This window comes from Falco biarmicus, chromosome 4 (assembly GCF_023638135.1).
Source record: "Falco biarmicus isolate bFalBia1 chromosome 4, bFalBia1.pri, whole genome shotgun sequence".
Classification (NCBI taxonomy): Eukaryota; Metazoa; Chordata; class Aves; order Falconiformes; family Falconidae; genus Falco; species Falco biarmicus.
Genome location: NC_079291.1, coordinates 44,238,918 through 44,263,827, shown reverse-complemented (window position 1 = coordinate 44,263,827; position 24,910 = coordinate 44,238,918). Strand labels below are relative to the sequence as shown.

At 39.3% G+C, this 24,910-nt stretch overlaps 1 protein-coding gene across 2 annotated transcripts in view; it reads right to left on the bottom strand.

Moving 5' to 3' along the window:
- Positions 1–24,910, bottom strand: part of APBB1IP (amyloid beta precursor protein binding family B member 1 interacting protein) — a 67,171-nt gene that overhangs the window by 29,366 nt on the left and 12,895 nt on the right. Inside the window, exons 1-7 of one of the 2 annotated variants that reach the window (XM_056334211.1) lie at positions 22,220–22,236; positions 20,661–20,732; positions 17,321–17,408; positions 15,147–15,439; positions 12,481–12,558; positions 9,554–9,713; positions 5,880–6,001 (exon numbers count right to left, since the gene is read on the bottom strand). In XM_056334211.1, coding sequence (XP_056190186.1) covers positions 5,880–6,001; positions 9,554–9,713; positions 12,481–12,558; positions 15,147–15,439; positions 17,321–17,408; positions 20,661–20,732 — 813 coding nt within the window. In that variant the 5' untranslated portion in view covers positions 22,220–22,236. Of the gene's footprint in view, positions 1–5,879; positions 6,002–9,553; positions 9,714–12,480; positions 12,559–15,146; positions 15,440–17,320; positions 17,409–20,660; positions 20,733–22,219; positions 22,237–24,910 lie in introns of those variants that run through there. The other variant, XM_056334212.1, reaches the window with a different exon arrangement.

Here is a 24,910-nt window from a genome sequence, read left to right as displayed (position 1 = left end):
GGTATGAAGAGAAACCTCAGAGGGCACTGTTAGGCTGGGTTGGGCTTCCAGACTTTGGGATGGATTTGCAAAGTAGAGGGACATGCAAGCTGTAATCTGCCTTCTTCTATAGATCATTATAAAGACATAGTGCAATCCCTAAAATACACAATGAAGATTTATCAAGGTAAGTAAACCTTATCACTACCCCAACAAGGCTTGGCTCATCAGCTTTACTACCAGCAGGGAGAGCATTCATCTGGCTCACTCAGCCTTCAGTGCACTGATAATAAGAAAATAAAACTCCTCCGATTACAACTGATTCACTTTCAGGCATCTGGCATTTATTTAGCAGAAATACAGACCACCCTGCACTGACATAATCAATGGTAAAGAGAGAAAGTTTGTAATGCTATCCATACTGGATACATCTAATGATATACATACATACATCTAAGAACACAGTTTTTCCTTAGGGAAACAGGGCTCTGTCACCAAAACCAGCGTTACACAGACGTACAGTCATCTTTCACCTGTCAACACACATTTCATTTATTGCTGATTACCTCCTTTATGTCTCTGCCCTGAAATCTGGAAGTACACGGCACTTACTATTTGTTAGTGGCTAAAAATCTGGGGAGCAGACTGTACGCTGTAATTGTTTTATCACTGTGTGGTCTCCTATTTTTGATCAGAAGCATTCATCCTATAGGAGGCAAACCGCATGTGTCCATAAGAGGTCATTCCAAGTCCAGGGGTCAAAGGTCATGATAAAAGGCAAACTCTTTCCTGTCTGAGGACACCACTGGGAAACGCATGTTTGGTTTGTGATGTCAGGTCATTAATGGGACAAGACGTGGCTACAGGGCAGCTCTCTACATATGTCTACAGATTTAACTATTTTTTATATTCAAAAGACAATGTCTTTCTCTTGATGGAGAGCTGAGCTTACTTAACAGGATGGACTCATCCTATTGGGCTGATAACATAAGAAAGCAAACATAAAGGGTGATATTTTACCAAACAAAAAACATGATGGTACACTTTGTCATTGGGTTTTCTTTGTTTGCTCTGTTTGGATTATTTGCTGCAGAGATGAGCAGTCAAGCGTTTTTGCTTATTCCCTGTGCCTACACACCCTAGACCAGCTGAAGCCGACACACAAAGCCAGCTGCTCTCTCATGCCATTCTGCCTGACTCGGACTCATGCAGAGCTACAGCAGGAGTTTTGACATGTACTGCTAGCCAGGTATGACATCCTTAAGAGGCGTTACGCCAGCATTTCCCCCTGTGCTTATGCAGGACAGTGGTAAAACTAGCTGATGGACCATCATTTACATTAGCTTTACATTAGCAGGAAAATTCATATGCACAAAAGAAAATCCAGTAAAGATTTTATAGCCAGCTTAAGTTAATTTTGTGCTTTGTACTGCAAAGTCTATGCATACAACCTTTCCACTTAGGGATACAGCCATCTCCTTTTGTGTGGAAAAGCAGGTGAAAAAAAATCAGGCTGTATTTCTCTCCACTGTATAACCCTCAAACAGTGGAAGATAGAAGGTGTTTTCAATAGGTTCAAAGAACATTCCTGGTGGCATGTAAGAAAACCAACCTTGGATCATGGTAGAAACAGTAGCCTTAACTACTGCACTGCCAAACTCTCTGATCAGCGTTCAACGTCTCTATATTCATTAAAAAATTTCCTGAATGAAACAGCACCTCTCTCATACCTTTCATCTTTTTTCATACACAGCCCCATGCAAGCTGGAATGCAGCAGCTACTTGGCAGTAGATAGCAAAAAAATAGTGTTCAAGACAGCATTCTCCCTCTTCTTCCCCTTCCATTTAGGCTGTATTTTTGTTTTTAAGCTGTTGAAACTGTTTTTCCTGAAGATCTGCAAGGTCCACAACAGCACAAATCAGACAGCGTGCAGGAAACAAGGCAGCTGCTCCATGCTTATAACTACTTTCTTTGTGAAATGAGCTGCCAGTTTATGCTCATCCAACCTGCGCCCAGAACGAGGTGAGAACTGGCCAGCTCACATCCCATTTCAGCCCACTGCAACCACGTACCAAATGCAGCATGCTTTGTGCAGAAAAAAACAACCCAGAACATAGCCATATTTGCAACCTGTAACATGATGTGTCCCCTAAAAAAATGCACATTAGAAATATTAGAGGACACGTATGATTGCTATGAAAATCACAAAAGTAAATAAATAAATTAAGCTGAAGGCAAAGCTCTTTGATGCCCCAAAAACTTGATTTTCAACTCTGTTCACTTGATTTTATAATGTTTGAAGAAATCACTACAGGTGACTTTTCATGCCTTGAGGACGGTGTCTTCAGCATCAAAGAGGGGGGAACACAGAACAAATGAAAGACATACATAGGCTATGATGCAGCTAAGAGCAAACAATATGCTGGTTAAAAGTCACCTGCAAAACAGTTCAAATATTTAAAGACTGTTTCTGTGTTACAGTCCCAAGGCAGAAAAAGAGAAGTATTTATTGAAGTAGCATCTTCCTGAAACTATACCATGGTCTGAGATACACTAATAGAGAAACTGAGGGACTACAGAGAAAAACACTTCCGTTTTTCTCACTTCTCTCTTTTTGCACATTTGCCAGCACACCCAGCAATTGGGTTCCCTACCACCCTTCTGTGTTTCCTTCACTGGGTAACAGTGGAAACAAAAGAGAAACCTTGATTCACAAAGGTGGTCAAAGTGGTAAAGAACAAAAGTATCACCTGGTGGATACTAGCCCAATTTTACTGACTTCAAAATATTTAAGCATAAAACTCATTATAGCTGTCCAGTTATGAAAGATATTAAAAATTCTTACTCCATCTCCTCATGCTGTTTAGTACTCTTGCTTTTTGGAAGAAATACAACGCCAATTCAGCCTATGGGCTCTCCATTGGAAGGTACAGCTCTTGCTTTTGGCTTACATACAAGGGAGCAGAAGCATAAAGTACTCGCTGTACAGATTTTCATTAATTTTCACAAATACTGCCCCAATAGTAAAAAACAAAAAACCCCACATGCACGTTTGAATTTATCCTGTCTGCTTGTATCAGCAAGAGAGAAACAAAGGAAATCAAAATCCATGCAAGCAAAAATCAAATAGTGTTCTAAGAGTGTAAGCAGCATTTACAGTCAAATTTAAATTCAGCTGCCCCTTACAAAAAACCCTGTTTAAATGAAGCAAATTAATTTCCTACATTTTTCTTTTTTAGTCTCTTTTAGCTGAGAATTCTTCTTTGAGCTTTTTGAAAAGAAGTGTTGAGACCTGACAATCTTTCCTTTCAAGAGTCTAGCATAGCATTACTCAGCCACATGACAAAGCATCACCTCTCCTATGTTATTTGCACATGTACCATTATGTATTTTTGTTTCAGTCCTTAGTCATAGACCTGTGATGCTTCATCTCTGTAGATGAGTCGCTGATACCATTCATGGAATAGTGGAACAGTCTTCTACTGTGAGTTCGCTGTAGGGTAAATTATATCATGGTGAGGAAAAGGGCAAAAGTATGCCTGTCTTCATGAAGAGGGGAATACCTGACGATTTTGCAGATACTTCTTTCTAAAATGTATTTTAAAAAATAACACTTTAATAAGTGTTAATTTAATAAATAACCCTAAAAAATTGTCTTCAGAGACAAAGCTGCAGAAAAAAGAGTACTGCATGACAAGAATGACAATCTTCAAAAAAAGCCACTGGCATTAGCTGAGCAGCATGTTGCTAGCACAAAGAGGATAAATCCTGTGTTTCAAAACCTCAGTTCCTCCCCAGAAAATGAAACACATTTAATTAATTGTTGTTTAATCTATACCAGGCATATAACTAGTTCACAGAAAGAAACAATGAATATCAGGCACAGGTCACAGACCTTCTCCAGAGGCCTACTTGTTTTAGCAATGCATCTGGATATCTTTATAATATTTAATTTTTAAGCATTTAATTGCATCAAACCTCTACAATGAAAATTTTGTATCACTAGTTTGTCTAAGAATAAGTTGTAGGCACCTGGCCACTTTTTTTTTCCAGAAAAATATCTGCAGAAAAGTAACTGTGAGATCTCCACAGACAACCTCCAACAGAATGAGCACTAAGTAAGACCAACAAGGAATCCAACTGCTGCTGCATGACCACCACAGGCTGTGTCAAAAAAAGCATTCTGCTATTTCTGCGCTCACAGAACGAGTTTATGAGGCAACCTTGACCGAGCTAGGAGGAGGCTGAACATACTGAGAACAGAGTATCAGAGCACTGGATTTCAGTTTCCCATTGGTTACACCAGTTTTCCTAGGTAGTTAGGTTATCATACACCCTGCCCCCCACCAACTCAGCATTTCCACTTGGTTTACCTTTTCAGGGTCTCACTCGAGATCATGTATTTGACCATGTTTCATTATGTAGTGTGAGCTCTGTCTGTACAATACTGTAATTTTCTGCCAAAAGCACAAACCATTGATAGGACTGTACTATTCTGCCTGTCTCACAATGTTTGAATTTACTAAGCCTGACAGATGGCTAGGCTTTATTACTGGCAAAATATTTCAGTAGTGTGATAGCTGCAACTGATCCAGTTTCCTTAGGCTGTTCATTTTAGAGCTTATCACAGAGAGACTGAAGCCCAAGGACTACAGACATGTCCAGATCAAGCTGAGCATGTCCTGAGATGGGAGGACAGAGCAACACACTCTCATTCTGGTTTTGGTTTAAGTCATATTTATTTCTAAAGTTCACTGCAATCAAAATGCCCAGAATCTTCATCAAAGGTTTACTTCCTATGGGAGGATCACAGCCTTGATGTAAGCCGTTTGCCCAAATAACACCACTAGTGATAAAAATCAAATGTGCAATTGAACCTCTACTGCTAGGTATGTTTATGTGCATTAGGAAGTATGACATTGAGCCATCGTGTACGTTTTACTTCCAAACTTGGCTTTGCTGTTTCTTATTAAAATCACATCAATCCATGTACACTACACAACAAGTTTTCTTTCCCTGACTGAAGATACTTGTTATGTCAATGAAGGAAACTTTCTCTCTGCAGGTTTTATTCGAAACACTAGCTCATTCTAAAAGAAAACAAACTTCCTAATGAGCAGCTTGGTGAGCTTTGCTGCCAATTTATATATTTAACTCATTTTTTCAGCAATGCTGAATTGCTCATTTTTCTCTTGCTGCCCTCAGGAACAAACCAGATGCTCAGCAAGCTAATGACGAGAGGAAAAGATCTAGTGCCTCAGAATCCATCAACTGTATGTGCCAGGGTGTTTGTAAATACAGTTTTGACCACATTATCACAATAAATAAGTGATCTGTGTATAGACCTATCCTGAATAATTTGATGCAATTCAGTGAGCAGATCCTCCTTTTGCAAAGTTAGTGTGCACAAGTCACTGTTCACCCAACTCTTCTCCCCAGTCTAAATGAAATCCAGATAAACTCTCTGTAGTACTCAACATTCTCTCTATGAGGTTTCACATAAAATTGGCAAAAACTGGGCCTTCAAGGAAACGTTGATCTTCATCATTAGAAATAGTGGAGAAACTGTAATAATGACAAGGCCAGGTTTTTACAGCTGTTCCATCTCACCCCAGTTCTGAGAGCTGTGCCTAAGCAACAGCTTGTACCAGCAGAGAACTACATGCTTCATTTTTTACCACTGCAGACAGGATTTTAGAACAGTATCAGAAAAGAACAGAAAGCCCTAATTTTCAGATCCTTGCATTCAATGTACTGGGCTTTTTTTCATTGAAATTACAAGTTTTGCTTTCTCTAATTCTGAATGGACAGAGCTGAAAGCGAACTAATAATGCAATAGGCAGCATACAGACTCAATGACATCATTTTAGACTCTTAGCTGAATACCATGTTAGCTTACCTGGGGATTTTTAAATAAAGCATATTTTTCACTTTTTTCCAAAAACAGAACCTTATTCTCAGTGTCTCGAGTCCAGTCTGATAACACTTCAACAACATTTTCATGGTCTTCGAAAAACCTTTCTGAAGAGACAGAACAGGTAACATAAGACACTCAAACTCTCTCTCCCCTCTCCCGAGGCTGCAGAAATTCCTGTATAAGAATGTAATCATTATCTGATGTTCACTCTGAGCTAGACAGTCCAGCACTCTTTTCCACTGCACAGAAGGGAGCAAAACCACATGAAAATAGTGTCATGTGGAAGGGCAAATCAGTTGCAGAACATGCCCTCTGTAGCCTTGGCATGCTCCTGGATTCCTTCTGCAACTCTGTGCTGTGGCCTGAAGACTGCCAAGGATGGAAACAGTGACCCACTAGGAGCAGCTGGTTACACCCATGTCTCTCAGTGGCTTTCTGCTTTTGGTTTTTAAGGTTTGCAGTATGATTAGGAGGAGGGTTATATATTCACTTTGGCTACTGAATCAGGGAAAAAATAATCAGAAAAACTTATTTCCTTGATTTTTTACTTACTGAAACAAATGAAAAATTGCTTTTTGTCAGGAGGAAGAATTCTATGCAATGAAAAAAAAAAATGTTTGTTTCAAACAACTGTATTTAAAAACAGAAATAGCAAAACTGAGGAAACAGGAAGACAGACTGAGAACTGATGTGAAGATACACTGGTTTCTTAAAAACCTCACCAGAGATGTGGGAGACCTAGTGTCAGTTCTCTCCCTTCCTGAGATAATCTGAACCCATATCCTCCACCCAGGAAAGCCACAGGGTATGCTAAGGTTATGTGACTCCAATCTCTTCTTCTGCAGTTTCACTTGTATAAAGTAGCTGAACAGTCACATAAAGCCCCTGTGGAAGGGAAAGGAATTGAGCGTAATTTGCCAGGTAATTTTGGAAGGATCCAAAATGAAATTTTCTACAAATTCAGTATTGGGGGAGAGAATTAACCCAGCTTCAATTTTCAGTATGATTCTGGCCATTTCCTGTGAACAGCTGTACTCTCATTTCAGTGTTCTGTGGTGATCACCTCTTGCAATAGCCTAGACTAGCCTGGTGTAAGTGGAGATAACAGAGCATATATTTTGTAGGCTTTTTTTAACACTTCTTGTTACTTTTGACAAGGGTTCAGTATGTCCCATCAAAACTAAATTTTGTGAATTAATTATACTCACAAAATGAGATTAGCTTCAGGGCCAGTTCACGTGGACAGTAACTTTTAACAACACAAGCAATGTAACGCTTCTCATTTAGCAACTGATACTTGTGCAATGTACTGGAACTATAAAGCATTATATAAAACCTAAGTAACGGTTTGAAGCATAAACAGTATCTTACAGTCCAGGATTGCCATAAAATAATTCTCAGGTTGTAACACTAGTTTTTTAATACTAACTTTTCCCACATATACTTTTGTTTGTTCATTTGCAGTACCAGGCTTTTCTAAAATAAAAAGTATGATATGACCATCCTCAGGAGGGTCATTTTTATAATTATTGTTACGAAAGAAGTGTCAAGTCTGGATGCCTATCAAAAGGCAATACTCTATTGCAAAACACATGCTGGTATGTACAGCTCAGTGTTATATCACCATCTCACTAACTGTGATTATTTGTGATATTTAACATGCAATTAATCTAAAACTGTAGTTTATTTGCAATGATTGTCTTTCAAAATAACAATATAAGACACTCGGTCAAGGATCTTATGATACAGAACTAGCTTGGACTTTCAGTTCAGCCTGAAGTATTTGCTGCTTAGATTTGCTTCTTAAAAATAGTTTTATTTTCTTGAATAGTAACATGGAAAACAGACAGAAAGGGAAAGTGCAGGAAAGCCTGTCTTCTAGGTATGCTGATAGTAACGGAGCTATCTAGAACTGCCAAGAAGTATACTGACAAGAATAAAGAATAGTTCACATTGTTTTGATTTTGAACAAAATTAACTGCATTTTGCTGTGCACTGGAAGCAGAAGAAAGAATACATACCATTCCATCCATATCAAAATTCCCTTCTGCAAACAAAAAAGCTCCATTCGCAGCTGATTTGGGCCTGATGATAGACCTCTGCACCAGGAGTTCATAGACTTTTCCTTTTTTCCTGAACCAACTACTGATTTATTTCCTTTCCTGCTCTTCTTCTGTCCTGGTTTTTACAATCATTTTTATTCACTATGAGAGTAGTTCCTTACTATACAAATACCCTAATGCTAACCCAAAGCACCTAGCTTTAGCTGACTCTACAGTAACACAAGTAATTTTTACTTAAAAAAAAAAAAAGTCTAACCATTACCCCAATTTTTGTAGCACATGATCTCCCTGAAACCTTCAGTTTTAATTGTACAATGGGGAATCCAAAATGTCTACCCAGATTATGAAGAAACACAAGTATATTCTTTGTAATGATCATGGAGACTCAAAAAACAAATCTGTTTATATGCTGTCATCCTAACACTCAGACGTATTCTCCCAAGTCACACTAGACCAGACGGAGCAATTTTCCAAGACAAGAAAAGACTCTGAAATTATTCAAAGTGATATTTGTGACATTTCTAGGGTCTAATGACATTTCCAGTCTTTTGTTAGTTAAGATAAGAAGGTACAAAAGAATGCAGCAATGTTGCTTCATGTATCATCCTAATAGAGTAAAAAGAACAGATTGGCAGTTAATGTCTCTGTCATTCCTACAAATAGATGAGTATCACCTTGCTCATGCTTTTTCCAGTCAGGCTTTTTCCAGCTATTTTTACATTTCTTTGTTTTACTTTAGCAGGATGACTATTCCTGGGGCTCTTTTAAAGTGCAATATTGACATTTAACTTTCTTTGTCCATTTTTACATCTCTGCTGGAAGACTGTAAACTGAAAATGCCAAAGGCTGACAATTGCCTGTTTCTCTAGGTCAAATGCAACCCCCAAAGAAAGTTGTAGCAATTTTCCTTTTCCTTTTGTGGCAAATACCTTTGCAGCCTGGACAATAAAATGGTTCTGAAATAACTCATAATTAGAGAATACTCCATTCTTAACCAGGCCTTGAAGCCTTTCTGAAGCAAAACTCATTAAGTTGCAGAAAACAATACATTAGATTTGCACAGCTGTTTCCTAGGGACCTGGTGGCCACGTTAGTTACTTCCTAAAATCATCAGGTTCCACCAGCAGAGCTGCAGTCTCCTCAAAGAGCAATACCCTGTTCACAACTACACTTAAGAAAACAACTATCACAAGTGGAAAGCATTAGAAATGACTGAAACGCTTCTCAGTCAGTCTTGTTTAATTACAGCATCTCTTTGGCCAGTATATAACAACCTGCTGGACAACACTTCAGCGCTGCATCCTCTCTTCGAAGAGCAGAGTGGAGTACTGATGTGTTTGAGTCTGTCACTGCCTTGACAAACAGTGAAATTCACATGGCTCCTTCATTTTGTGTGAAATAGAATAATGGAAATGGTGATGGGCAAGAAGCCTTCTACATCTGCATCATCCCTCAGCTTAAAGACTCTCATGTTCCAACGAACACCAGTGGACACGTGGGTAGGAGAAATGTTATTAATTATTTTTTAAGACTACCAATAGCATAGGATGTACTACATCTATTTGCTATACACTCTGTCACTACACCACTTACCTATTTGCAGCTCTGGGTTCATTTCATACAAACACCAGTCGACGTTGCAGTCACAATGGGTTTTCTCAAAGAGATTGTCTAAAACATCCCGTGTCACCTGACGCTCATCCACCATTAGTGACTTTGTGCTGTTATCGTACATGTGCACCTTGACAACAAGCTGAGTACAGAGTCACAGAAGAGTCAGTTAATTTCAGAAACAAGTAAAAGTCTAGTCTGAATTTGCTAACACAGATAAGAAAGATTAAGGCTGAAGGTTATTACAGATTCAAAGGCACACTGTCCCACAGGGAGCTGAGGGAATAAAACAGCTTGGAAGCTTTCACATTATATTGCCACCAAAATAAAGACCTCTTCTCAAAAGGAGAAAATTGAGCCCTGTCCTGTACATGACTTCAGAAAAGGTGAAATTGCTATGGAGAAAAAGCAGAAGTTAATCTCTTCTCTAAATCTACTAGATGTGCCATTAAGGAAAATGCTTGATAGGGAAACCAAGTACAAAAGGACAGAGTGTCCTTAATGCAAGCTAGAAACGCGGACAACTTAGTTTTAAATGAGAAAAAGAATGAAAGAATCTTGCTATGCCAATAGATATGAAATTGTATTGTACTAAGATGGGCAGTAGTCCAGCACCCACCAATAAGCAAGCAGATGGGTTACTTACACTGACCAAATTAACCTATGACACTCACTATTTCTTCATATTGTGAAGTACTTGTTAAATGAGAAAGTGTGAACTTTTTTTCAGCAGGGAACAATGCAAGAAAATGCTGAAGTATGTAAAACATGATAAAGAACTGAAAATACATTATAAAGAAAGTATTTAAAATGCTTCATTAGTGCTGGAAACAAAAGAAAATTGTCTACAGGATCTGTACATGTATATGGAAACTGGAACTGGTGAGTTGGGAGGACTTCTCCATACAGTGTTCTTTAAATAGCTCCTTATTCTAAAATGTGTGCATAAGAAGCTTTGGTATTATAGAGACAATCTCTGTTAAAGATCAGGTCAAAGCAGAAAGTGATGATCCCCAAGAAAAAAACTACACTATCTCTGAAAAGTAAAAGCAAATCTAACAAAAAATGTGAACTCACTTTGATTCCAACCCTTGTAAATAGCTGCCTCTCTAAAATAAGCAACTGAACCATAGGGCAGATTACAGAAAAAAAGAAATGTTGTACACGCATAATCTACACAATATCTGGGGGCGGGGAAGAGCATTTTGTCTGGTTATAGCTGACTGCTCAAAAACATGCATCTTCCATCTTCGGAGTCACAGAATGGTTGAGATTTGAAGGCACCTTTGAAGGTCACCTGGTCCAATCCCCTGCTCAAGCGAGGCCACCCAGAGCCCATTGTCCAGGACCATGTCCAGATGGTTTCTGAGTATCTCCAAGGGAGGAGACTCTACAAATTCCCCAGCAACCTGTGCCAGTGCTCAGCCACCCTCACAGTGAAAAAGTGTTTCCTGATGTTCAGTTAGAATCTCGTATGTTTCTGTTTGTGTCCACTACCTCTGGTCCTGTCACTGGGCACTACTGAAAAGGGCCTGGCTCCATCCTCTTTGCACACTCCATTCACATGTTTCTATAGATTGCCGAGACCTCCTTGGAGCCTTGTATTCTCTAGGCTATGCAGTCCCAGCTTTCCTCATAGGAGAGATGCTCCAGTTCCTTAATCATCTTTGTGGCCCTTTGTTCATTGGGATGGAACTCTCTAGAGCTTGGAGGAAGCGATCCTTGAATATTAACCAAGGCACTCTTTCAAGCAGATTTTTGAAGAAGCCAAAGCCTGCTCTCCTGAAAGCCAGGGCTGTGAATTTCCTTTTCACCATCCTCCCTGGCTTCTGCCATCTGCTTTTGGTAACAGAGGGAGAAGACTAGTTTCCTTGACAATTATTTAGTCAATTTGGAATTCAAGAAATAGTAATTTCATTATAGTGAAGCCACAAGAAGATTAAGCCTTACTTCTACCCTATGGTTTCAAATATTCAGAATGGGAGGAAAAAAAATAGTCTTCAAAATAGATGTTTCCTCCCAAAGAGGAATTGCTAATGCTGCAAGGACAAGAGGGTGACCAATGAGTAGTCATAAGTTTAGTTACTGAGCTTTCTAAAGACAACATTGGTGAAATCCTCCCAACAAATTCTCTCAGAAGTAGCATTTGTACATGAATGTAAAGTACTCTGTGGGAACCATCTCAAGTTTGGGCACCCCCAAATTTATTGGAAGCTTCAATTCTTCTTGGAAGCCCTGCAGGCTCCGATCTCCAGCACCTCCCATCTCCTGTTTGAGCAAGACTGAAAGGTCATGACTTCTTCACCCACTTTTCAGAGTTACTAAGCATCTGCGGCTTCTGTTGCATTCAGCTGGAACACTAGCTTAGGATGAGTGGGCATAATTACATGACACACTGCAGCACTGTGCAGACAGTGGCAGGAAACTTTCTGATTTGTTGGTCTAAAATAACTTCTATTATCCTTGTACATTACTACACTGCTGTGAAAAGATTTAGCAAGACAACCCTCATTAATTTAATTGGGATTAGCAAAATCCACATTCGCTGTAGAAGAAAAGTTTAATACTTCTGGAATCAGCACAGCATAAGTAAGCAAAGTTTTTATCTGCATTCCACTTTCTCTAAAGTAACCTATCAGAACAGCAGACTCTGCCCCAACATTGGAAAAAAACAGAGGCAGAGCCTTCCAAGTCCTCTTAAAAATAAGTCCCTCAGAGCTAGCATTCTCACAGAGACTTGTCTTCAGGTGGATGACAAGACAGCTCCACAGAGTATCTTTAGATGTCTCAAGTTACAGACAAAATATGAAAAAGCCTAGGAATTTTAGTAAGAACTTTTATTATTGAGAAGAATAATAGATACTTAGCTGATAACTCTTACGGTAGCATTTCACAGTTTTAAGGCTCACCTTTTTAACTTTGGCTTCCTTTAGTTTCTCCAATGCAAGTTTAATCTTGTCAGCTTTAGCCTGTGCCTCTCGTTCTTCCTGAAAAGACACGAAGATATTTGATATACTTCTTCTTAAGTAAAGTCAGCAATTTGTGTTTACTTGAAAAGAGTTGTTTCTTGTTATTTATATCCAGAACATAAGGCTTGTCATGGGAAACTTCATAGTTACAGCTTTCCTTGAGCTAACATTCTCCAGCCAAAGCTTTGATTTACAAGCCCAGCACTTCCAATTATACAGCTCATACATGATCTGTTCTTCCAATGCTACAGGAATGTCTGAAAACTGGACTCTTCTATTTCCCTATGGATTACAGCTGATACAAAAGAGAAGGTGAAGCAAGATCTAGTCTGAATGAAACAGCACTGCAGGGCTTGGAAGAAAACTTGCTTCTCAGTAGGATTAGGAAAACTAGAATCTTTAGGATCTTATTGAAAAATTTGGCTTGCAATTATAACACTTATAATTTTAAACTTTCTGTTAAGTACATTAATTTAATTGAATTCTTTCACTTGCCACATATGAGCTCTTATTGCATGCATACTTACTGTGAGGAACACCTCCTTAAATTGGATGATATCATGGGTTTTTAATCTAGTAATGGATCTAGTCATATTAACACAGACACAGTTAAATAGAGCACTCAAGTTCATTCCAGTTTTTGCTGAATGCCACAGTAAGATACCTAAAAATCTCAGCTTCACCCAGCTCTTCTTTTACAAAGCAGCTGTATCGGTATCACGCCTCTCTCAATATCAGTAAGGTCTGTGATCCAAGAAGACTCTGGATCCCGAGCTACTGAGAGTTTTAGGTACATGTACCAGATGCCAGTGCCTACTGGTGCCTCTGTGACTGGTTTACAGATTGTGACCATTTATTTTTGCCATCTGTCTTCCAGTAGTCTCCCCCAGTCACATAGGGAGTTGGAGAAGTACATTTTGGACAGCAAGTAACTGGTTTCTGGGGCTGCCTTGGACTGTTAGTACTACTGGAGGGTTTTGTTTCTTTCCAACTTTAAATCACTGCTCCTCTCCATTGAAAACTGTCTTGTCTTTGCTTTCTTGCCTCTCTGCTAATTTTTGCTGTCCCTGTTGCATGCTCGCACCTTTGCAGTTTCCTTTGTTTTGAAGGGGTAGGATTCTTTACTATGGTACCCACAGACACCCCCAGCTTCCAGTCAATGACTGTGGTTCCTGCCCTGCTTCCGCACAAGATTCTTCCCTGTGTTACCTTCGGCCTCCACTCTCTACCCTGAAGTTGTAATTTTAGTGGTCTTTGGGCTAAGAGAAACCGAGGAGGCTGTAATTCATAGCAGATGCACTTGCAAGAAAATAGGCCTAACTAAGCATTGCCACCACATCCTTCTTACAGAGATATCATAGAATCATAGCAAAAAAAGAGCTAAAAAGGTTATTTTATTCATCCCAGGTTCAACTACAACTAAAGTACTCCTGACTGAGGACCCTCTTGCTGAACTAAACATCTTTTATCACTTCTTCCCCTGGATACTAGCACCCTTTCAGATATCAGAAATGAAAGGTAAGGTGTACAACCTGAAAGAGATGACTTCAAGCATCTTTGCTGTCGTCAAATTCTCCACTATAAATACCAGACAATCAGTTTTTAAATGTTCTTTTGGTTTTAGATCCACAGGTATGGAAATCTGCATTGCTACAGCTCAGAGATGCTCAACTTTCAGAACCTAAAAAAAGCTTCCATAGTTGAAGAGAAGCTGTTGGACAAAAGTGGCTTTCACAGTAAGGCTGCCTGTTCTACAGAGGGAAGAATACACAGCCTCTCCCACTGCGTCCCCCCCTTTATCATCTCAAAACACCTCTCTGCAGGGAGCAGGAAAAGCATCTTAACCAAACTGGTTGAGTGTGGTGCAGGCAGGTTTTCTGCTGAAATTTTTAGGCAAGCGTAACTCAGGCTTCACCTGCATGTGACCTGTGTTAACAGAGTTCACACATTGTACAAAACTGCAACAGAGGTCTCATCTGACAAGCCTTCATGTGTTCATAATGTTTGTCTTAATGTTTACTTAATGTTTATGCAAAGTAAATAGGCTATCACATGCAAATTTTTAGCAAAATTTAACTTTTTAAGAAATGCTTTGACAGGCTAAAAGATTTGTTTTGCCACTACAGTATCATCACCACGTTTTCTGGACCTTCAAGCAGAAGCACATAAAAGTCATCCAGATAACATCACAGAAAAGGCAGAAGTCTTATTTAACTTAAGGACAGTTTTTAAAAGAAACATCAGAATTGATGGAAACCTGTAAGATAGCTCTATGCTGCCCTTCCCAAAATGGTGGGATCTTTGGCCATGCTTTGCACTGATGCCAAAGCCAAGTTCTCTACAAGAAGCTAATAACTGATTAGCACTTACTAAAAAAAATTCAGTGACAGGTTTTCTGTTAATATAAACCATTTGCAATGATTTATGCCTGTCTTGGGCTATCAAAATGATGATTAGAAAGGCGAAGGAATGGGCAGTAAAATTGCTGAGCCCACTATAACTGTAGAACCTTCCCAAGATGTTTCCCCCTGGGATATTCATTATTGTTCCAATGCAAAATTACAAAAACTATTGAAGACTTAGAAAAAGATTCCACCCAGGCTTACCTGGGTGAGTGGCTCAGGAGGAGGTGGTGGTGGTGGTGGTGGAAGGTCTAAACCAGGGTCTGGAGGTGGAGGGGGCAAGTCATCCTCAAACCGTCCAGTAATGGTAACATAGACACTTGATTCAGAATAAATGTCACTACATGAGCCTGTTGAAGGCTGAGTGACTGTACTTTGCTGGTTGCCAGAAGTTGTTTTCTGGGCTTGTAAAGTTCTCTGTTCAACATCATTTATGTCTGCTACAAGATCAGCCATTAAAGCATCCAGGTCTTTGTCCTCTAGGGCACTTAGAGATTCTGTAAAGAAAACCACAAGATACATCAGAGTGACTATAACACTATGTTTGCATGTATGTACTGTTTTAGCATGGAAACACTGTGTTTCCAGTTCAGTGGAGATTAAATTGCAGAAGGCAGGTTACTGTATAAGATATTAAGGTTTAACACTTTAAATGGGTTCAAGAAACAAACGTGGTTTTGGAATAGCCATTAATCTGGTCATGCTGAAGTTCAGAGTACAAGGAACTCTATGAACACAAATTAAACAGGACAGGAAGCTTCTCTTTCAGTGATACAGTCTCAGGCCCTCATGATGTTATGAAACCTGGTCCTGATCCAGCAAGGTTTCTGGGCGCATGCTTAGTGATATGGATGCAAGAAATTCCATTAGCTCCCATTAGGCTATTTACTTCTTTGGGACATAAATGCTTAGCAAGTTTTGGTACAGTAAATAACAAACCATGTAATTGAGGCCTAGATCCAGAATATCTTCACATACTACTACTATTCTACAACTCTAAAATTAACATGAAGCGAATCAGAGAGATCTAAGTCACAAGAAATTGTATGGTGTCATTTGCAGCACATCAGTAATTGTGTGATCAACATCTCTGACATACCTCATATAATATGCTGGGTTTTGAGGATCTTTAAGCAAAGAACAAATAAGATAGTCTCTTTTCAAAAGCATCTTATCAACCAGATAGAAAACACTGTAACTTTTGTTTTCTGTCTTTCACTCTGACAGAGTAAAGATAAAATTCTACACTGGAACTTCAGATGCAATCAATTCTTTGGTTGTTTGAACTAGACATGGTATAAGAGATCCTGTAGAATAACATCCTGTAAGATGATTTAACCTTCTGGAAGAGAAGGGTTCTTTAAGAACGAACCGATTCAGTGGTTTAAATCTCTTTGAAGAACCTAGTTTAAAAAAAATTCAAAAATAACAAAGTGGATTTATTTCCCTTCTGGAAAGGGATGGAGGGTGCTGAACTTGATAGTCAAAAATGCTAACATAGTCCAACATAGAACTTTCATCATACTAAGTGTGAACGTGTCACTAGACAGTCTTAAGTTTATTCTGCTTTACCTGTTACGGTAATAGAGTATTTTCATAAGCTTTTATTTTCAGTGGGAAAGTTGGCTTATGATCCTCTCTATTTACATACCTCTACCCTCATTGCTGGTAGAGACATGAGGTGCTTAACAGTGAACTGATTCTGGGATAAAAACATAGGTTAAAACCAACTCAGGCAAATGCAAACAACCAGCCCGCAGTAAAAAGAAAAAACAAAACCCCAAAACAAACAAAACCAAAGGGATTATTAAATATATAATATATATTTTATATATATATTTAATAATAACTCAAATAAATTTTCTCATTTGGTTTGTCACACAGCCTCAACAAGCAGCTGTACAAGCAAAAGCAACAGTGTAAACCAGAATGAGAATAAGCAACATAAAGTGGAAGCAGTTGAAGCCAATACTTCCATCAGACAAAAGTGTTCATGTAGCTCTGACCTCACACTGAGGAACCTTGCTTCTATTAAGTTAAATACTTACATTAAAAAGGTTGCGTTTTTGCAAGTTGTTTGGGGGACTTCTGATTTTTGTTTTCCTCTACACTCAGACATTTTTAAAAGTCTAACTTCTGACTCCTATCTAAGACTGAGCAACGTCCCTAAAAAAAAGTTGGCCCCTTCGAAGCTTCCTGAATTGAGACACATAAATATATCCCCGCCCCCCTCCCCCCAGCAAAACAGGTTTTTTTGTTTTGGTGGTGTTTTGGGGTTTTTTTGGATCAAGGGTGTTTAAAGTTTTTCTTCTCATTTGTTGCTGTGAGGTATTTTAAATAAGCATAAAAAGCATGAGAAAGTCCATTCAGCTACTTACCATTTAAATCTTTAAACCCAACTGTAAAGCTAAATTCATCATTGGACACTTTGGGGGATGCAGGTTGTACAGTCTCCACTCCTAAACTCTGTTAAGGTAGAAGAAAAAAAACAGGCATCTGATGACATAATTACTACTACAAACATTAATATTTGTAAATCAATTACCTGAATTTGTCTAATTGAATTGATTTTTCTGCAAGGAACAGACTGACACACACTAGTTTCTGGGATTATGCATAGACTGGTAAACTAAATAGGACCGGGACAAGGGTTCAAGCACTGTCTCAATTATGCCAAGTGTTTTGATGGTTTGCATGCTTCTCAATACAATGTTGACCCATGCCAACTGCAACTCATTAGGCAACACCCAGGCTCAGTGTGGGGAACAACAGAGGCTAGAGCTGTTTCTAATAGAGACAGTGGGAAAAGCCAGACTGATTTTTAGTTTTTGGTGGTTTGTTTGAAGGGGGAGCAGAGCGAGGGTGTTGAAAGAGTTTAACTGTGTATACATTTGAGCTGTGCAATGCTGTTTGCTCCAGAGTGCTTTATTTACTAATATAGAACCTATCTGTTGCTTTCTCATGCCGTTTGCAAAAAAAAAAACAAACAAAAACAAACCACCCAAAAAACAACACAACATGCTGCTGTTAGCAATGTAAACTGCAAATCTGCATAGTTAGATAGAGAATTCCTAGTTTCTGGCTTGTTTAGGAAGCAGGCAGGGAACCAGTGCTTCACAAGTCAGGAAAAGCACAGACAGTGGAGATAGAAAAAGATACATTCTCCCTTCAACAGTGAGGAAGATGATAGCTCTAATAAGCAAACAGTGTAGACAAGACTGGAAGAAATTCCAAGGATCTGCCTAGACCATGCACCCATCCCAAAGCAAGTCACTTACACCTGGGTCATACCTGAAAAATGTATACTTAACCTGATTAAAAAGCTTCCTATTAGATAAATTCCACTATCACCTCTGGTAATTTGTTCCACTGCTTCATTATTGAGATTACTATTCCTGCCATCAAATCTTTCTTGTGATATTCATCCTAAACTTCCTTTGCTACAGCTGAAGACAATTCCCTGCTGCCCTACTCTCCATGGACACGAGGAACCAAGTACTTCTTTCTGCTCTGATGCTGCCTTTGATGTATTTCAAGATTATCAGTTTCCTCTAGACTAAACAACCTCAATCAATCTTTTCTTATAGGTTATGTTTCTTTTCTTTCTCATCATTCCCATTGTTTTCCTCTGGATTTTCCCCAGTCAACCCTCCTTCTCCTCAAAATGCAGTGCTAACACTGGACAGTTTCCCGGTTGAGGTCTTACCGATGCTGTGCAGAACGGAAGGATTACTTCATATAGCCTACAAGCTATACCCTTGTTCATACACCCCTGTGAGATGTTTGTCTACTTGTGCTCATACTCAATTTGTACCAGAGGCATTTACATTTCTCAGAGTTGCCTGAAACTGAGAAGCATTTTCCATTAAAATTAATGCAAATGTTTTTCTTGGCAGCTCTTTTCACCTATTTCCCACCCAGGACAAGTTGGTTTCTTCTGAAGTTATATAGAGCTGGAAACCAAAGCAGTGATAACTTTAAACACTGTTTCTGTGTTAATACTGACTCTCATAAAAATAGACACAGTATAAATATGGGAAGAGGGAGAAATGAAGCACGAGAGAGTTTTACAGTGCCCAAGGAAAAAAAAACTATAAAAGAGAGGGCACAAAATGTATTGATGAAAATGACTTCAACACCATAAAGGAAATACTTTCATTACTAATCTAACAAGTCGTAACATCTCATAATGGCCATAAAAGTGCAGGAAAAAAACGAAAGTACATGCAAAGGGAAATAAAAGGGAAAACAAAACGCTAAAAAGTTTAAAATTAGGTCATAGAAATATCAGAAAAGTGCAATTTTGAATTTGCATTTCTTTTTCAGCCTTGTTACGCAATGTGAAGGCACCTTTGTGTGTTCCTATCATTTACTCTTACTTTAGGAACAGACAGATTAGTGAAAAAGGGTGAAAAGCTATCTACAGTCTCATTTTGGAAATTAAAAGTCTAAAGAAATTAACAGAGGCAGGTCTGTAAACTGAAAGTCTACAGGCTTTCAGATATGCCTGTATCCTTCTCCCACACAATGCTGGGGTAAGAGGGGATGCCAGCACTTTAGAGAGGGGGAGGAGTAGTCAGTCTCCATCTTAGGATCCTTTTCCATCCTACCCAGTACTGCACCGAGTGTAGAGAGAGAAGAGGGTTACTCTTACTCTGTCCCCATCACCTGCACTCCCAACAGTGCTGTGTCCAATCTGAGAAGGTGAAATTTATCACAAGCAGTCTTTTGTTGAACTTCAAGGCATAATAATGAAACAAAATTACCCTAAAACCCTCCCTCCCTCTCTCTCTCTCAAATAAGCATGCACAGTTATAAAAAGCCCTTAAAAAGCAGAAAGGCTACCAAGGGGCAAAGTAAGGATTTGACAGCCAAGAATGTCACATCAAATCTTGGATTTCACACAGTATAAGCGTAATTCTTATTCTGTGGCTCAGGATTATTGGTATTTAATTCGGCAAGCACTGGGATTCACCAAGAGGGAAGACCCCTTAAAACAGAGGATGTAAGCAGTCAGACTCCCACAGAATCCACAAGCATCCATCTATTAAAGTACAACAGATGTACTGACTTTTGGGATTGTTTTTTTTTTTTTGAGATACAAAAATTCTCCTTTCATCAGGTTTTGCAGGAAGTACTCCATGACTATAGATTTAGAAACAGGCTCATGCTATTTTATAGTTTCCTCTCAAGAGAGTAGTCTGCATTGGCTGTAATGTCTCTATAAATTCTTGAATGCCACCCTAGCTGTAACTTAGTATTTTGCCATATCTAAAGATCACTCTTATGCATATATTGAAAAGTTGCTTTCATTTTCAAAGTTTACATTTGACACTCGGGCTACATCCCATTTACCCATGTATGCAAAGCATTTGTACCTGAAGATTCTTATTCAAACTCTTCCTGTTTTGACAGTAACTTTCAATTTCTTGGGACCAAGCCCAGAGGAATTTAAATTGTTTATTCGGGGTTTTTTTGAGAAAGCATCTTCCATAAGCAGTTAGCTCCCTTTAACAATCTAGCTGGGGCTGATACTACTGTATTCTTCAGGCCACTTGTTTTCAGTGTCAAGCAGAGAAATTTAGTTGAAAGTTTTTCAAAATAATGTATCTGTATTTATTCAGAGTGGAAGTACATGAAAAATGTAGAAAAGTTGCCTCTTTTCTCTAAAGCATAATAGCTATTTTTCTAATCTTGATGGAAAAAAGAATTATCTACCTGGGTCAGCATGTCCATCTCCCCAAGTAAATTGCTGAACATTTCATCTATATCATCACAGGTTTGCTCCATCTGAAAGAAAAAAATCCACAGAAAAGGAATCATCATGAGTTCATTTCAAAGGCAGCAATGGTCAAAACCAGAGAATAGGCAATGTTCTTTTATAGTATGTTCTCAATTAACTTCAAAACAACTGTTCACAACTTGCAAAAACCTCTACCCATAATTTAGAAATAACTACTAACAGATCAGAATGTCAATCCTGTACATACTGAAACACACGCTTAGGTTCTACACTCATTACGAGTTCCAACAACCTCCTTGTATTATTCACATTTCATAGGTAGTCACTAGCTAACAAACCATGGTTGTATTTTAAACATCAAAGAAATGTAGCTAGTGAGAGATGAAGAGGGAAACAGAGTTTGAGGCTGGGAAATTCCTGAATGCTTCATTTTGAAAGCATTTCTTTGGCTTAGGTGACTAATACAAGAAGAGTTTATTAGGTGTTATCTAGTGCAGGACCTGGTTATGGTTAGGTACATGACCAACTTTTGTCTCAGTATTTCTCCCAATTTTCTTTCAAATACTAGTGCACTGAGAGAACTCCAGTCTTACCTAACCTCAAGACATCTGAGGGAGAGCACTGAGACAAGGAAAATGGATACATGCTGCATGACGGTAAATGGTGGCTCTTGTCACAAGATGGGGGTGTGAGGACAGCACCACACACCAAGTTACTGGGGAGATACAGCTTCTGCAATAACCCTCTTCCTCTTCCTCATGCATTTATTCCTTTGCAGGGACAGAAGTAGTGTAGAAGGGTTCTGACATGGAGCACTGCCAGAGACAAGAACTATAAACATTTTCTTAATATGCTCAAGCCTCCAAGTGTTTGAAAACTCCGGTACAGATAGCATAAAACTAGGGTTCAAACTTTAAACATGTGAGTAGTCTCATTGGTTCGCTAGGTCTATGTGCACCTAGTTTGCATGGCAGGGTTTTGGAAGTGAGAGGGCTGACAGGGTGGCTTCTGTGAGAAGACACCCAGAGCAGCCCCCATGTCAGAGAGAGACAGTAGCTCCAGCTGGCTCCAAGATGGACTTGGTGCTAGCCAAAGCCGAGTCCATCGGCAACACTGGTGGCACCTCTGTGACAACATATTTAAGGGTAAAAAATGCTGTGCAGCAGCTGTAAGAGAGGAGTGAGAAAACGTGACAGGAACAGCCCTGCAGGCAGCAAGGTCAGTGCAGAAGGTGGGGAGGAGGTGTTCCAGGTGCCAGAGCAGAGATTCCCCCACAGCCAAGGTTGTTCTCCTGCAGCCCATACAGGACCATGCTGGAGCAGATATCCACACTGCAGTCTGTGGAGGACACTGCACCAGAGCAGGCGAACATGCCCTGAAGGAAGTTGCAGGCCATGGTGTGACCATGCTGGAGCAGGCTCCTGGTGGGAACTGTAGCCTGTGGAGAGGAGCCCGCACAGAGCAGGTTTTCCGGCAGGATCTGTGACCCTGTGGGAGACCCATGCTGAAGCAGTCTGCTCCTGAAGGACTGTACCTTGTAGAAAAGACCCCTGCTGGAGCAGTTCTTGAAGAACTGCAGCCTGTGTGAAGGTCCCAGGTTGGAGAGGTTCATGAAGGACTGTCTCCCATGGGAGGGTGCCATGTTGGAGCTGGGAAACAGTGTGAGGAAATAGAAGCGGCAGAGACAGTTACGCACTGACCACAGTCCTCATTCCCTGTCCCCCTGCACTGCTTGAGGGAGGAAGAGGTAGAAGAGTTGGGAGTGAAGCTGAGCCTGGGAAGAAGGGAGGGGTGGGGTAAAGATGTTTTTAATTTTGTGTTTGTTTCTCATTATCCTACTGTCTTAGTAAATGGTAATAAATTAAATTAATTTCCCTATGTTGAGCTTGTTTTGCTCAACAGTAATTGGTGTGTGTTTTCCCTTGTCCTCATCTCAACCCATGAGCTTTTCCATTGTATTTTCTTCCCCTGTTCTGCTGAGGAGGAGGGAATGATAGGGCAGCTTGGTGGCCTCCCACAGTCAACTCACCACAGCACCTTACAGGATGAGGACCAACCTGATGAAAGAAAGCAATCAACTGAGGACAGGAACAACTCTAACGACTATAAAGACCAGCAAGAAAAGAAGACCAGCAAGTATCCTGTTCTTCAATCTTAATGCTTTTCCTTTAAAAGAGCATCTTGAGTCACAGAACTATCCCATAGTTAAATGATAAAAGGCCACTGAACCACTACAGTCAGTATCTGTTGTCTGAGAATTACTTGGTAGCATGTCTTGAACATGACAGTTAATACTGAAGCAATCTGAGCTGCTCTGCCTCCTTTGCATTCTTGGTATTTCTGGCATCTACATAAGCAAGACCACCCTAATTTCCACTTGCCCTCTTACCACCTGTGTTATCTCAAACACCAGAATTCATTAGGTGAAGGCATGCACAGCTTTCATCAGTCAGGCTCGGGGCATATTCTACCTGCTTTAGACTGTTTTTGTAGCTGGTGTAACTAAACCAGGCACAGGCAACCAGGAACTGGACTTTGAACTTTCACAGTCCTCTCAAATCCCACAAATCAAAGATTTAAAGATTTCAGAACTGGATTCTGTTAAAAACATTTTAATAGGATGTGGTTGGCAGGGCTGAGGGTATCCCTACCCCAACAGTGGAGATGGTACAGCTATGCCTGTGTAACACAGAACACACATCACACATGACTGAGTGAATGGAGAGCTAAAGTCACCTTACCTGCTTCATTTCCAGGTGACAAACCACACTGGATGGCTCACTCTGTATGTATCATACAGAGCTTTCTCTATAAAACTCCACTTCTGTAGATTCAACAGTATACTGGTTGGGTAAATGATTACTGACTCTTAATTGATTTATTTGAATCAACAGCTGTATAGCTTCCTACACACCTGGCACTTGGAAAATCGATTTTCATAAAAAGGATAAATAAAATGGCATTTATTTGATTAGGCAGAGTCAAGTCAGAGTTGTTATGTGACAAAAAATAGAGCTGCAGTTCATACTGACAAGTATCTCATCGGTGCTTAAATAGTACTGAGTAATTTTATGTTTTTCCTGTTTTCTGATTTAGGAGAACAAAGCATCTGCTGGGGTAATCTTATCAGCTCTAGCCCTTGTATGTTTTTGTGGGTCTTCTTAACCACTGGCTAGATCTACTTTCAGGAAAAAGTCTTCATAGCGGTTCCTCTGACAAATTGAAATCCTGCTTTGCTGTATTTTTCCAGAATAGAAATATAAAAGTGGTAAAAAAATTACTCTTGAGTTACAACCAGGAGACATTATCAAAAGGAGGAGTAAGAATTGCCTAAAAAGGCAAAAAAACCCCTAAGAACTCTCTTCAGTAGTTAACAAAAAAAGGCAAGAGAACTGAATATTGCATTATACAACACACTCAACAAATTACACAATTTTTACAGGTTCTAATAAATTTAGAGCTTCTTTATTTGCAATTACATGATTTTCTGAATCTCCAGACACATTTGATTCATAAGAAAAATAATGTAATCCTATGAAAAAGCAATGTGCAAAGAATTCTGTAAGAATTTCCACTGTAAATTGGGGCTGAGTTAGTCACTGATGAATTGTCCTTATCAATTCAAGTAAATGACGTTTAATACTAGGGGGTTTTTTTGACCTTAAGCACATGTGGGAAGGGGGAAGGCCTGAACATATAATTTGAGAAGGAAATATGTCAATGTCCCTTTCAGGCGTCACTTTCAATGAACAGACATCCATCATCATCATCAGAGTGATAAAGCCATGTTGTCACCAAGCCATTGCCCATACTGGTCTCTCTTTTTTTTTTTTTTTTTTTTTCCCCCCCCTCTTGAATTTGTGATGGGTTTAGGAAGACAAAATCATCATAATCACCAAATACCCTGAAAATATTTTTATGTTAAAACACATTGAATGATCTTTTAAACTGATATGAGAACTCTCCAGATTCATGGGGGATTTTGGAAAGAGCTAGAAAAGCAAAAGATAGTAAAACGAGTCCCAAAAACATTGAACTGCAAACCAGTGTCCATCCACTCTCCTCCTCTTTGATTCTGCTCCACAATAATTTCAATTCCTTTTATTTTATTTGAATTTATTTTTATTTTATTTGATTTTATTCAAACAAGAAACTCAAAGTGAAACCTGCAGGTGTATGAGCTATTATTAACAAAACAGGGGAAAGGATTTACCAGAGTCTCCAG